Source organism: Lathamus discolor, chromosome 6, assembly GCF_037157495.1.
Source record: "Lathamus discolor isolate bLatDis1 chromosome 6, bLatDis1.hap1, whole genome shotgun sequence".
Taxonomy (NCBI): Eukaryota; Metazoa; Chordata; class Aves; order Psittaciformes; family Psittacidae; genus Lathamus; species Lathamus discolor.
The window spans coordinates 91571317-91586541 of record NC_088889.1 but is presented as its reverse complement, the minus strand read 5'-3'; the positions used below and the strand labels follow the sequence as shown (position 1 = coordinate 91586541).

General features: G+C 53.7%; 1 protein-coding gene across 2 annotated transcripts in view; it reads right to left on the bottom strand.

Annotated features, from left to right (window-relative positions):
* Positions 1-4166: 4166 nt before the first annotated feature.
* PRKCB (protein kinase C beta) overlaps positions 4167-15225 on the bottom strand; it is a 105219-nt gene continuing 94160 nt past the window's right edge. The window contains exon 17 of one of the 2 annotated variants that reach the window (XM_065684927.1): positions 4167-8306. In XM_065684927.1, coding sequence (XP_065540999.1) covers positions 8154-8306 — 153 coding nt within the window. In that variant the 3' untranslated portion in view covers positions 4167-8153. Of the gene's footprint in view, positions 8307-11698; positions 13054-15225 lie in introns of those variants that run through there. The other variant, XM_065684926.1, reaches the window with a different exon arrangement.

Here is a 15225-nt window from a genome sequence, read left to right as displayed (position 1 = left end):
GGGCGGGGACCCGCAGCGGCGCCGCGAGGGGGAGCCCACAGCGGGGTGACGGGACCGCCACGGACCGGGACCGGGACCCCCACACCGGGATGCTGGGAGCGGGGCCGGGCAGAGACCCTACCCCGGCGTGCCGAGACCGGCATTGCCCCTGGCACCGGGACCCCCACCCCCGGGGTGCCGGTCGGAACCCGCCCCTGCTCCCCCAGCACTCCCGAAGCCGCCACCGGCACCGGAGCTGCCGCCCCGGTACCGGGCGCTGAGCGCCGGCTGACAGCAGCGCCACAGCCCCGCGCACCGCAGACAGCGGGAGGTCAGCCCGAGGGGCCTCCCCGCCCCGGCGCCGGGTCAGAGCAGGACCAGCCGGTGCACCGCGGAGGGCACATCACGGCCCGGCATCGTTTGCCACCGGTTAAGCCCCTCACCAGTTAAACCCACCACCAGTTAAACCCCTCACTCTCTCCCGCGCCTCTCTGCTGCCTCCTCCTCTTATCTCCAACGTTTCTGCAGCCGCTCGGCTGAGCTTATGACTCATGCGACCTTTCAAATAAGCCCTATAATATACTCACCTCCTAAATTAATAGTCTTTTAAGGGCTACGGGTGAGACAGGAAAGCTGTGATTTACCTGATAGCGTGCACTTGCACAGTGCTCATTTGTATGCACGCGCATGTAAATACTAGTTATTTACTCCCAAAATACAAACAGAAAATTATGGATGTTACAAAAAACTCGGGTACTGAGAAATTAAGCGGTGTGACAATTAAGTAGCCTCCTCAACCTTAAATCACTGCATGCACTCATCAGGCAGGGAGTGCTGACTGCATCCTCCCGCAGCACCCTGCCACACGCAGGCATGGGGGATTCGGGGGCTGTGGTCAGAAGCATCCACTCGAGCAGCATCACAGGGATTTTTCCTGCGTGTTTTTTGAGGAGGGGTTATAGTTGTTCAGATCCTGAACAACCCGTGGGTGGTGCTGGCAGTGGCACAACACAGTCACTGGTGACACCTTGTCTGGACACCGGTATGAGCCCCATGCGTGGCTGCACCAGGATGCTGCTCCTGAGGGATCCAGTGGGTCCTGCTCGGGGCAGGGTGCAGGGAGAGTCTGCAATGCCTCAGCCGTGGCATTCCCATTCCTGCTCCCTCATCCCACAGCCCGCTCTGCTCCCACAGCTGTCACCCAGCCCCGGCAGCGCGTGGGGCAGAGCCTGACACCGGCCCCCGTCCTGCGCGGTGCCAGGCAGCAAAGATATCTCACACCTACAGCGAAGGGGCTGCAAACTGCATCCCGGGTGGGGGATTTTGCAGCCTTAATTGTGTTATTTTAACACAGCGTGTGTAGGTGTGTGCACAGTGCACATGTGCCGTTTCCTAGGCTTTTAACAAGGCGAGCTCCGACAGAACCAAAGTCCACGTCGGAGCATGCTGGCCCTTGTAGGGGTTGGTGGTGGGGGTACCCCTCACGGAGCCCTGCACAGCTCTTACTACTTCTTGCACGGAGCAGGCAGTCCCAGGAGCAGCCACTCGTGGGGACATGCAGGGGGCCCACTCAGATCTGCAGCCAACAGCAATTTGGGGTCCTCAGCACCCTGCTCTGCAGCTCAGGCTCCAGAGGGCTGTGTGCTCCCTCCTGGACTCCTCCAGCTCCTGCCCAGTCACCCCTTGCTGTTCACCCCCTTATCCATCATCATCGCCCTCCCGCTCACAGACCCTCTGGAGCTGGGCAAGGTAGAAACAAACACCAAAACCCAGCCCATGCAGCAAAGGTCGTACAACTTGTGCGAGACTAAAAAGCTGTCCTTGCAGGCAAACCCATCCTGAACCAAGATCTGTGGGGCTTTGTCCTTCCACATGCAGGGATGAAAGCTCTGCTGCATTGAAATTGGCAAAGTGACAGAAAGAAAGTAGTCAGAAATAATCCCTAGCTGGATTAGGTTTTTCCTTGAAGGAAGAGAGGCTGTGCGACAAGGCGAGTTTAGGCTATTAGCAATGCAGCGAGATGCTGAGCTCCAGCCTTGCCTAGTCTCCATTTCCCTGCTCCTGGGGACTGCAGGGGGATAAGATCTCCAGAGCCTTCGGCACATGCGTTCATCCTTCCCCACTCCCACAAGGGATTATTTATATCTGCACACGCTCCGGGCGTGCCGGTTGCGATCTCCTGCCTCGAACGGGATCCAGCGGTGGGGCCGGTGTGTCCTCGGGTGCTGTGCTACCACATCAGGAGGTTCTCTGCGTGTGGCACAAGTGAGCAGTGCCCAATGCGCCACCAGCCCCAGAGCGCGTGGCACGAGCTCCTGTGGCTCCCTACCAGCCCTGCAGCTCCCAGAGGGACTCCCGATAGTGCAGTAGCAATAGGAATAGCAGGGGAGAGAAGCAGAAATCCTTTCCTATGGATTTCTCTTTGCTCTGGGAAGATGCGGAGCGGGTGCAGGGGTGGCCATGGACAGGGCAGCATCGGCCTCCCAGTGAACCAGGACCTTTGCCCACACAGCAGCTCCCCATCCCAGCAGCCCTGCTGGAAACATCCTCATCTCAATCCCAAGGCGAAGGATGGAAGCTGAGGAATCCTTTCTCCGAGGTCATCCAAAGAGCAGCCTCTACACAGAGCACATCTGCATGGGATGGGGTGGGAAAGGAGAAGATCATCAAAGGGTCTCCATGAGGCAGTGGTACCACAGAAGTAATAAGAGAACAAATAGCAGCAGATTAAAGACGTTCTATAGCCCGAGTCCGGCCGGGCTGTGCTGAGCCTCCACAAAGGGTTTGCTGCTGCTCCAGCCCACCACAATTTAATTGATTTGATTTAAATTCTTTGAAGCAGCAGCGGATACCGAATAATGAGGCAAACAGGATTGTAATGCAAATGAAAGAGATGAAAGATGGCTTCAGGGAGACGGCTCTTGAAGGTCAGAGCCTAACGCGAAGCTGCTTCTGGTCACTCAATTCACACATTAATGAGGCTCTGTTCCTCCCGATGCCTTTGATGGATGGAGGGACGGCTCCGAGGCAATCGCTCCGCTGGTGCCTGGCCTTTCTTCTCTCATCCCCTCACAGCCATGGGGAGGATTTTACCTGGCACATTGGGGGGACTTGGGTTGCTGCTGCCTGTGGTACAGGGGGGAAGCAAACTGCTCAACTGGGTTTTTCCAGCTACTCCAATGGAGACTCCAAACTTCAGCATTAATTAACTTCACTATCAGAAGCTGAGTCATTTGTCACAATGCTTTTGTCATTAGCTCCCGTAATTAAGGGAAGTGTCACAAAACCAAATGTTTCATTTATACAAGCCAGGAGAACTGACGCTCAGCAGCATTCCCAGCATGCTGGGGATGGGCATGTAGTGAGTCTGGGTAAGGGGATCGACCGGGCACCACGAAAACCTGCTCTGGGGCCATGGGAGACCTTCCCGATGGATCATGGATCCTGCAGTGCCGACAGCAGGGGCTGTGCTCAGGTAGGAAGAGGGACAGAGCAGGACGAGGGATGCTGGAGATACACTGGCCAAGCCCTGCAGTTCCCTCCCATCCCACATCAGTCGGGATGGGCCCCAGTGACCATCAGCCTCACCAGGCAGGAGAGGCAAGGACGTCTTGCCCAAGGCTTAGCTGAAGTACCCAAAGGGAGAAGGAAAGACCCTTCCCCACGTGCTCACCAGCTTCCACATGGGCATGTCCTCACAAAGCAGGGCTCCTGGATGGGGAAGAGCAGGTATCACTGTGCAGCTCCTCTGCCCCAGGATGCGCCTGCACCCAGCACCCCCATGAGGGACAGGTAGTGGGAACCAGTGCTTATAGAGGGTGGGAAGAGCATCTGCAATGTGTTAATTAACTCATCTTAATTAGCAATAACAACTTACTCCTTCCCTCCTCCTCCCCACTGGTCTGTATGTATGCTTAAGTGCAGCCACAGGTCTCCAGACCCACATTCAGGCAGGTTCCACTCACCAACACCCTCCAGTTGCACCAATATCCATCTTTCTAACAAAAAAAGCCGCAGCATCTCAGTGTTTGGGGGCTCAGTGGGGCTCCTCTGGGTGACCATACTGATGCTCAACAGCCAGAACCAGCACTCAAGGGCCGGGGACCCCCTGGCATACCCAGCCCTTCGGATATCCCCCCCACCCAGCGCTGGAATCCAGCAGGAAAAGGAAGTGAAGCCATCAGGGGTTCTTTAAAATTAGATATTTTATTTTGTTCTTCGTACATGCAGCAAATAGAATAAAGAGTATATGCCCATCTAAAAGGAGGTCTTTAGGAGAATCTTTTGACGACACACAGCAGGTAGTCTAGGATGTAGAAAAGTCATCAAATACTTGCAGGTGAAATCAAGTTCACGAACACAAACTGTTCAACAATAAACATTTCCTTTTTTTTTGTATGTTTTTTCCTTGTTTTAATTGCCACTTTGAACGTGATCAGAACTAAACAGCTCGGGTGACACTCCCGTGCACGGAGCAGGATGCTGTTTGCTTCTGCTGCTGTTGCAGGCTCGTGGCTCGCCCACTTGTGCAAAAGCAGAGAAGCCGCAGCACTTGTCAATGTGTTAATTCCCCCCTCCAGATGTGAGCCCTTCCTTCTGAGCAGCTGGATCCAGGCGCTCGGAGCTGGAAACCTTGTTCTGCGCTTGCATTAGAGCTCCTGCGACTCAATCACCAGAGCAGATCTACTGCCAGAGCGCTCGCTCATCTTCCCGTCTTTGACACTGCCTCTGTGGGCTGGCCAAACCTGCCTTTATTAGATGGATCAATACCTCCTGCAGTGATGGCTCTCTTACCAAGGGATGCTCACATGTCTAGCCAGGGGAGACAGCAGCAGCAAGTCCCCCATCTCTGGCATTGCCCTGGGGCTATCCCCTGGCACCCTCTGGAGAGCTGACACTTGGTGACAGCCCTGCACAGACTCACCCTGAACTGCAGCGTGCTGGCTCTGCAGCCGTGCTCCACTGCCATGGGCACCCGGCAGCCTCCCCACTGCTCCCCAGCTCAAGCTGGGCTGTGCTTTACACCAGGAACATGGACAAACATCCACGGTCCTCTCCCTTTGGCAAAGCAGCCAAGTGAAAGAGTAGGGCATGCCCAGGGAGCACCTTAGGGTATCTGCACCCTAACATCCCCACAGGCAGGAATGGAAACCTGCTCCTGCACCAAGAAATACCTGGTGCATTTCCAAATGCCAGCATTGGGGAAACAAGTTCTTAGCCAGTGGGTAAATTCAGGTGACTCCCTCTCTGCCTCCAGGAACCTCAGTCCTCCTGTCCCATCCATGTCTTCTTCACTCAGCACTGGTCTCCTTTGCAAAGCCCCCGGCCTGGGTGCAGGATCTGTGCAGGTTCTGCTGCCTGGAGCAGCCCCTGAGCAGCAGCAAAGGGGCCAGCACAGCCCCTGTGTGTCTGACCCAACCTGCCCCACTGGGAACCACAGGGGGAACCTGAACCCCACTTACCTGCAGCGCCCAGGTGTGATCCAGCCCAGCAGAGAGCCAGGACGTGACATCCTTCATGGGTGGGTGACTGTCCTGCCTCCTCTGCCCTGCCCTGGGGACACGCAGGGCTCTGGGTCCCACTCTGTCACTGCTGGGCCCCGCTCCCAGTCCCACCACAGCCGGGATGCTCAGTGTGGGACACCAGACTTGCAGAAAACCCCATCCCCAGGCATGCGACAAGGCTCAGGTGCACCCTGTGAGCCTCCTCTGTCCCCATGAGCCTCACCCGCTGCCTGCTTGCACTGTCCCCTTGCTCGCCAGCACTGTGCTGGGGCACACAGCTGTGGGTGCCCCCACAGACATCGTTTTACTGAGCTTTATCCATGCATTGGAGCACCCGGGACTCTCCTGAAGCCTCTCAGCATCTCTGATCCTCTGTGAGCATCTTCCTGAAGCACTGCTTTCCCCATCCAACAGCAACGATTAAATCATCGAATTACAGCAAACAGTGAGTCAACCACTGTCACTCTGCCCTTCCTTGGAAGAGCCGGTACAAATCTCAACGTCTGTGCAGGGACAGGCATATCCCGCTACACAAAGAAACAAGTCATCTGGAAACGGACCTCGGAGTAAGAGTTTGGCAAGCCGCAGAACGGCCAGCGTCAGACACACTCATTGCGTGAGTCCTGCAGACAGGATCCAGCCTTTGCTAAGCTCTCCCTGGAGCACAGACCTTACCCCGGAGCTGCCCGGCAGCACAACGCCTGCTCCATGCACAAGTGCCACCCTGACACGAACACAGATAGTCCTAAACGGAACAGACGTAGCCCTCCCGCAGCAGCCCCTGCGCGTACCCGCGGCTCCCTCGGCACGGAGACCCTGCAGCATCCTCCTGGACCGACCCCGGGAGCGGCTCTGGAGCTGAAGGTACGGAAATGAACAACACTCACCACTGAGGGAATACTAATTCTGCAGCAACAGGTTTGATAGTTACAGCAACGGACATGCTCTGAACATCAACTGTGCTCTGCAGAGGATGGCGACGCGTCTTCTGAGCCTGGTGCTGGTGTTACGAGAGCCCTCACCAGAAACCAGCCCACGTGAGGCTGCAGCTGGGGCAGAGCATCTCATAAACCCGCCCGTCAGTCTGGCACAATTTGCAGTTTTAATGGGGTTCGGTTTGGTTCCTCCAGCCCAGGACAGTGCCTGAGGCCGTGGGCTCCCAGCTCACATCCCCAGCACCCACAGGGCGCTGTGTTTAGTAACAGGGCACGGACCCCGGCCGCTGCCCGCAAGGAGGGATGTTGGCCTGAGCTTCTGGCGGCCTTTTTTACCTCATTGAATCATTAAAAGAAAATGATCGCAAAAGTAGAGTTTGGTGCTTATAAAAGATCTACAAACCAGATTTTCCTTTGTAGGATTCCTCGTGATTCATAGAATTCCACCCCCATCTTCCCCTATAGGCATGGAGTGATGTGTATTTACATTAGAACCAGTAGTGGTTCAAGTATATATATACAGGGGTGGGGTGTTTTGGGAACCAACTGAACTGGTGTGTAATAAGAGGGGGGTAACAGCCAGTACTCGAAGGATGCTCCTCGCACTCAGGGCTTACCCTCTGATGGGCAGCTCCTGCTTGCCCCTACCCTTCCTGCCCCTGCCTGCACACACAGCACAGCTCCGCCTTACAAACAGCTGCTGGAATTGTCTCTTCTGATTCAGATCGGTTTTTGAATGATGCAGAAATTCCTGGATTTCTCAGTAAAATCCCCAGGAATTTTGGCTGAAATCAGGTAACTCAAGATGCTTCTTTGAGCCTTGAGGAGAACAGCAGAGGGTGTAAAGTAGAAAAGTTACCTTTAGAAATAGCCCTCAGTGCAGCCCTTTTGTAGCAGGCGCATTTTCAGTTGGTGAATTGTAAACCGAGGATATAAATGCGTTTTGTTTTGGTAGAATATTAATACCCTTTTACAGAGCTGTGACATCTCGACAGCGCCTGTGAAAAAACCAGGGGAGGGATCTATGAGCGCGCTGACAGAGCGTATCAAAACTGCAAACTGCTCCAGATGTTAGAAAAAACCATCCCACCTTTCGCTTAGAAAAAGGGTTTGCTCTGATTTACAAGAACTGGCATGGAACTGGTTGGGAGCCGTAATGCCTGAGTGAAGGGAAGGCCGTATGGCGAGCGCAGGCTGGCGGGAGGCGAGGGAGGAAGACGGCTTCGGTATGTACACCGCGTTTAAAAATATATGTCTATAAGCAGACTTCTCCACACTGATCAAATGTATCCATGTCTTGAACAAAAGGCTCCTCTAAGACAAGCTCACAGTCATCGCAAGCTTCAGCACAACGGTTTAAGATATCAACCATGCTCAGCATTCAACAGAAACGATTTGTGAGTAGCTAGGGTCACTGGAATCTCAGCAGCCCGCTTCAAAGGTTACAAAGACTGTAGCGATTTGGTATATTTCTGTTTAAAAACTCTATTAGTCACCACCAACTATAGCTCCTAGAAGTATTACTGACTGTTAACTCGAACCCCAAACATCTCCAGCTAAGGAAACCAAGCTAGCAAGTGACACAGACATAGAAAGGCCTCCTAAACCAAGCGATCGGCGCGTTTCACGTGAGGGTGCGTATGTCTGCACTGCTAATCCCGGAAGACTATGTCGGTATGTACAAGGCGGGCTGGAGCTGGGGACTGCGAGGAGAGGGCGGGCGGCCGCGCCGCGACTACACGTTAATGATAAACTCGGGGTTGGTGTAGGAGAATCCAGCAAACTCGTTCTGGTCCAAGTTCATGATGAAGAGTTTGTCCGTGGGTGTGAGCTCCACCGGCTGCCGGGTGAACTCTTTGTCGAAGTTGGAAGTGTCGCGTTTGTCCTTCTGTTGAGCGGAAAGCACAGAGTTAAACGCAGCAAAGGGGTGAGCGCGAGCGAGCGGAGGGTGATGGAGCACCCGAGGCAGCCGGGCTGCGCCCGGCTTCACCCCAGAACCCAGCATCTCCACACCAGCTCCTCAAGCTGTCGCCGATGAGGAACACGTACCCAGCCTGGCAGTGCAGCCCCTGTACAACAGGAGCAACCCCACACCGCAGGCAAGAAGAGAGGAACAACAGCTGAACATGCTTCAAACACACAACCAGAAAGGAAAGGGAGGTGATGAGAGCACGGCGCTCCTCAGCAGAGCATCCCTCTGCTCCTGAGTCTGCGGGAGAGAGCAACAGAGCAGGTCCTCAGCATGCAAAACCACCACTGCAAACAGATCCACACTGCACAGGGGGAAGGAGCCTGGAGGAAGCAACATGCCTTGAAATGGAAGCAAGCGTTCAATAGGGCTTCAGTGTTGGCACAAAATAATCAGCTGCGGGAGCTCCTTCTGCTTAAGCTGGATTGTTAAAAATTATGCTATGATATGGTATTAAGCAGCACAGTGATTTATTGATTTGGGGATGCGATTTGCTCCAGGGTTCTCTGTAGAAAATACACAGTAGCTTAAAACCTCAAAGAACGAACATTCCGCAGACGCAACCTTTCACCGTTGCGATTTCGGAACAACAACAACTTTGCAGCTACATCCAAGCTAATAAATAAATAATAAAACAAAGAGTTATCATCTCGATTAGTGCTGGTAACCTGCTACAGGCACTGCAGAGCCCATCCTTTGGGGACACTTGTGCGGTTGTTATAAACGTGTGTGTATCTGAGATTGCCCAACTCAGGGATGCTCTGCCTGCGGCGCGGTTACGGTGCCTTGGCTGAATGGGGAACTGCAGCACTGAAGACACAATATAAGGACCCAGGATCCTTCATCATAAAGGGAGGCAGCGGAGGGACACCTCCCCTGCAGCGCACAGGCAGGGAATGTGCTCTGCTTCATCCCATTACCAAAGCAAGCACGGACAAAAGACCTTCCCCATCTTTTCCTCTGGGTCTCTGTGCAGGAGCTGAACGGAGGTGGGAGCACAGGAGGTGCCGCTCCCCGGTGTGGCACTGGCAGGGCGCTGCCGCAAAAGTGGTGCCTGGCAGAAACCTGAGAAAAGGCTTTTTGGGTTTTCTCTGTTTCAGATTTGCCTTTGAAGGGCAGCCCATCACACTCACACCACCGGCTCCACCAACGGGCACGCATGTGGGCCATGGCAGGGACCACGCGGGACCTGGCTGTGCCCTGCTCCTGCTCCCTCCACCGCAGCCACCCCCCCCGCTGCTCTGCACTGGCCAGGCACCCAGTGGGTGATGTGTCCTGCCCAGATGCCAGCAGCGGACCAGGACCTCCAAAGCTGCACGGAGACTCCAGATGCTGTAGAAGACATCCCATCAGGACAGCTTCAGCCCTGCGGGGGCAAGACCAAATTGGGCTGAGAGGAGGCAAGGTGGGGAGGAAAACAGGGCTGGAGCTCAAGCAGCAGAGAGAGAAAAGCCAGAAGAGCCAGGACAAGGCTGTGCCATCAGGTCCCAGCCTGTTCCAATCCTGGAGCTGGGTTTTTGCCTTTGCTTTCAGCAAGTGGCTCTTGGGAGCCATCAGAGTCCCTGCAGGGCTCCTCTCCCAACACAGAGAAGGAAGAAGATGCAGATTTGCAGGCACAGAGCAGGACCAGGGAAGAGCGGATGGGGTGAAGGAGCTGAGTTCAGGCGCAGAGTTCTGCCAGGCAAAGGGTGAGGCAGCTGAAGTACAAGTGTAAGCCCACCTCAGTGGAAGCCCGCACCCCTGAGGGTGAGAGGGACTGGTGGGTTGTGGGGCCATGGGAGAGCAGAGGCAGTGCCCTTCGCTGCCAAGAGCTTGTTTCGAAGCTGTCCCACATGGAATCTCTTGCATCCCCACTTGTGTAGGTGGAAGGAGCTGACTGTGGCACCAGGCTCCTATCCCATTCCTGGAGGGATGCTGAGCTGACCAAACAGTTCCTGAAGGCCACATCCACCTGAACCAACACTGGCCGAGCCAGGAGCTCCTCCTGAGCAGGAATGCTGTGGGATGCTGCAACGGGGAATGAAACATCCACATTTGCCACTGCGGTCCCAGCCCTTTGGAGTGGCCTCTGCTGGTGGCACTGGGCAGGACGAGTGCCCAGCCTGGAGCCCTTGAGTGCCCAAAAGCTGCTGCTGCTTTGGCAAGGGCTGGGATGTGCTGGGAGGGGGCTCAGGGCCGCCCATCTCCCCCTGCACTGCTGCAGGGCTCACAGGAGAGCGCAGCACTGGGAGGGCCCAGCTGCCAGCCTCCAGAGTGGGGTTTGCTGGTTCTTACCTTGAGTTTTGCCTGAAATTGGTGGCAATTTGGCCCCTGTCAAAGATGATGGATATCCTGGGAGCTGGTGGGGAACGGCTGCATGGATCCGGCAAACAGAGAGGGGAAGGCAAGGGAAATTCAAGGCCGAAAGTACCTCCAGCATGGGGCTAATGGACTCTGGGAGGTGTCGAGGAGCAGGGGATGGATGGTGCGGCAGAGACACCGCAGCTCCCCATGCCCAGGGCAGCGCGCCTGCATCCTGCATCCCAGGGGATCAGAATCCTCCCTGATCACCACAGCTGCATCCAAGCCCCTTCCCCATGCCAGAGCTCCAGGGCTGTATGGGTGAAGGAAGCTGGGGAGCAGCTCTTGCTGTGCTGATGCTGCTGCTCGGTGCCTTTCAGAATGATCCCACAGAGCTCAGAGCCGCAGCCGTTCAGCAGAAGCAGATTTCCAAAGCCAGGAGGGGAATCCAGACGTGCTCCGAAGGGAGGTGAACGGGAACCTTCAATTCCTCGTTAGCTCAAACTGCCAATTGCTTTTAACAGCAGATCCTAATCCTGTTAAGAGCAATTGCTCGTAACAGCTGGGAGAGCGCAGCGGCTGTGAGTCACCGACATGCACTGCAGCGAGTGAAGTGCATCCCACAGTGGTCTCTGATCAAGGCATTTAGGAAGATCTCCAAGGGGCAGAGCTCTGCAGCACCGCAGGGGAGGGGGTGCTCACACCCCAAAGCATCCTTCCTCCAAGGGATGGCCGAGAGAAGCTCCTTTCCCTGCCTGTGATGGAGCAGGATGAGCTGGTGCAGAGGACAAGCAGGCATTCAGTGTCTGCTTGGAAGATGCTTCCAGTACATCACACTTCAGTTTGGGGATGCTGCAGAGGATGAAGGGGCTGTGGCTCTGCGTTGTGATGTGGACTGCTGCCTGCGCTGCTGCCTGCGCTGCTCTGGGTTGTGCATCCCCAAGCATCCATGGCACAGCCCCAGGTCTCAGCGCTCCTGGCATCCCTGAGCTCAGCACTGTAGAAACTCGTTATTGCCAAACACATGCAGGTTTCTGTGATGTTATTTCTCACTTTTTATTTTATAATCAGTATTTGGGGGGAAAAAAAGTAAAATTGGCACATTACAACTCGAAGCAGATCGATACAGTGACAGCCCACGAACATCTGCAGAGGAGTATGAAGGGAAGCTGCATAATTGTTATTGTTTCAGGAGAAATTCACCCTTCCTGGAATGTTTTCCTCAATGCCAGAAACAAAACCTGGGTCTAGACTGAAAAACCAGATTTAAATACCTAGAGGCATTTTTTAAAAGAGCATTAGTTGAACCCAAATCCTTTACAAGCTTCAGATCAGAACCCACAATACTGTTCACAGTTAAATAGCATCCCATTTGTGCTAATACCTTTTTTGACACCTTTAAAGCGCAGGTAACAAACTCAATCCATTGCTTTGGCATTTGGAAAAAGGGAAAGGTTTTGCTCTGAAGACCAAAGTTGCGTGGGATTTACCAGGGTGACCATGGATTCAAAGCATCGCAACAGCTCTTTCAAACATCCCGGTTACCACTGGAGGTGCTGCTCTGGATCTAAACCATGCTACTTAGAAGCTGCACAACCAGGAGAAATCTTTGCAAGCAGCAGATCTGGCTTCCCTAATCCTTGATCTCATGCTGCAAAGACCCGGCACAGAGAACCACTTGCCCAAGGCTGTGTGCGTATAAGGCGATGCTGGCACCGGGTGCTGCAAACAGCAGGACAGAGCTACCAAAGAAGCCAGATTTGGCTTCAGCTCTGCAGCGGAGCTGCTTAGAGCCAGGGGCTCAGTGGCAGCGCCTGCGCTGCACATTCACACCGTGAAGGGGTCATTAAAAACACTCACTGGCTACTCAGTCAGCTAAACAAGAAGTTTTTGTGATTATATTAGAAAAAGGGAAGAGCAGGAATCAAGACAGATACTGAAGAGATTTCTCCTTGTTGTCACAGCTTACCCCTCTCCGTTCCACCTCCATCCGCCAGGGAACCGTTTCCATCTTCTCCAAATGATATGCCATAAAAGCACAACTGCAGCGTGCATCACTCACCCTGCAATCACCCCCCACATCACCCTTCAGGCTTTGAAATATGGTCACGCGAGTAGTAGCACTAAAGGAAAAAAAACCCATGAGTTCAAGTTTTGCAATGGAAAACGTCACATCAGCAGCTGGGGCTGGATGAGAGGGATGCGGGCACGAGATGTACGCCGCTACTTAGCTCTTAGCTTCGGGCTTAAAAAACTCAGAGTTAAGAAAGGAAAATCCTTCGAATTCTGACTGGTCAATGTTCCTGATGACTTCCTGGTCGGGAGGTGTGAGGACGGGCGGATGGCGGGTGAAAAACCGGTCGAAGTTCTCAGCATTGCGTCCGCACTATGAGAGGGGAAGAAAAGAATGAATGGTGGGTGGAGAAAGCAGCGCATGGGATGGGGCAGCAGCCCCCCCCAGCCTCGCCGCCCACGCCTCCCTGCGGCACTGCCGGGAAGGAAAAGGCACAAAACACTTGAATACACGGATGGAGAATGTGAAAAGTTGCATCTATCCACAGTATCCCATGCTCTGCCTTGTGAGGTTTGCGTAGTGTTTGAATGCGTAAGACCTTGCCCTGGACAGAAAACCAAAGAGCATTTACTTCGGGAGCTTTCACATGGATAAAATAAATACTTTAAGGCTGGAAATTGCCTTTGGGTTTACAGATGCCACATCCAAGCCCAAAGCCAAGGACTGAAGGCTGTCACCATGCACTTGTGCTGCTCTGCATGCGTGTCCTGAGCTGCCCCGTGATGCCCCAATGCCACCGGCTCTTGGAATGTGGCAGGTTGTGTTGCAGTGGCCAAGGCCCAACGCTGCAGGCGTGTCAGACACAAGGTCTGGCCCACACGAGTGATAAGGGAAAGCAGGAAGGAAAAAAGGCTTTATTTTCCCTTTAAAGCTTCCGAAATGAAACTCCCCATTGAAGGGCAGGGGACATTCTGCATGGAGTTCTACATTGATCTAAAGCCACGTTGTGAAAACTCTGCCTCATTTTAGTACTCTATTAATGTACAGGCATCACTCCATCCTGAATGGAGAAAGGGGGAGGGTGGGAATTTGTCTTATATAAATCCCCAATGTGTCCTGTCTAATATTTATAGCCAGCACAGAATGACTTTTCTTTCCGAGCTGCAGAAATAAAACTGTCAGCTAGAAGATAGCCTTTCTATTTTATCAGTTTCCAGCTTGATTTCAAGCAGAGACAAAAGGCATAATATAGTTTTTTCCGTTGATCCCGAGATGCAATCAAAAATCACAAGAAGCCAAGGATGGATGCCCTCCAGCTGTGATGGAGCCCTTGCTCCAGCGCCAAGGAGAAGCAGTGGGCTGAAGATACCCTCCACTTCCCAGGTTTTGGGCCCAAACCAGGGTACAGCCAGAATCCCACAAGCCTCACAGGCATCTCTGGCCTTCCTGGGTTAGAAACCTGGCTCCTTGCTACCCAAGGGAGGATCAGGGCTTGCAGACACCTCTGGCAAGAGATGCATCATGTTTAGGGGAATTTGGGCCCAGCATGAACCTGGAGCCTCACCAAGAGCCCCTTTGCACTGGTCAGCGGCAATGATGGTGCCTTTGTTGGTAAGCGCCTGGTTAAGATCCCGTATCCCTGCTCAGGATGCTCCAGCACATTGATCCTTGCTCCAGGCAACGGCTGGGAGCATTCACTGCGAGGGCTTTCTGATGTAGGACCCTGGCTTTCATCTCTCCAACGAACAAAGCCGAGTTTCTTCCCAGTACACTGGAAATAATCGGCTGAATAATCAGAGGGGACTCTCAGAGACTCAAAGTCTTTATGGGACCCTGAGGCTACCGGGGTAAATCTTGATTACGAGAGGAGATGTTTAACCTGAACACATCCGACCGCCTCCCCACGGCAGCCTCCTGCCCGCTGCTGGCCTCCTCAATCCTTAAATCTCATCTAATTAGGGAATTACTTAGGCAAACACTCAAACTCACCTCGTAGAGACTGCAACTAAGGCTACCGAAAGGCTCACGCAGGGGAAGCAGCGTTTTGACACATCCAGGTCTATAAATGGCATTTCGATATTAATTAATGCAAAGCAGTTAGAGCAAAGTTAATTTATGCAATTAAAAATTATTAGATTAAAAGCCATTTTTTTTTTAAGGCCCTGTCCTGTTGTGACTAATCCTGTGCGCTGCCATGTGATTTCAATGCTTCAGAATGAGGAGACTTTGCAAATCACCAGGCTTTATGGAAAGTAAAGGAGTAATTAGATACCCAAACCAATAATTATCTCGGTGAGAGACAGGGAAAGCAGGCAAGTGTAAACACGCTCCCGGGGGAACCGCAGCCCCGCGAAAGGAATTGTTATGCACAAGCCAAAGCACGGAGCAGCCAAGCACAGCCCCATGTCAAACCCGCCGTGTTTCTGCATGCCAAAGACAGCCCAGCCCCTGATCTGTCTCGTTACCGTCTCTGTGATAAAGGTTAATCAAGCACAAAGCAGGAAGCAACACACGAGCTCTCGGGAATTCATTTTCAGCTCCGTA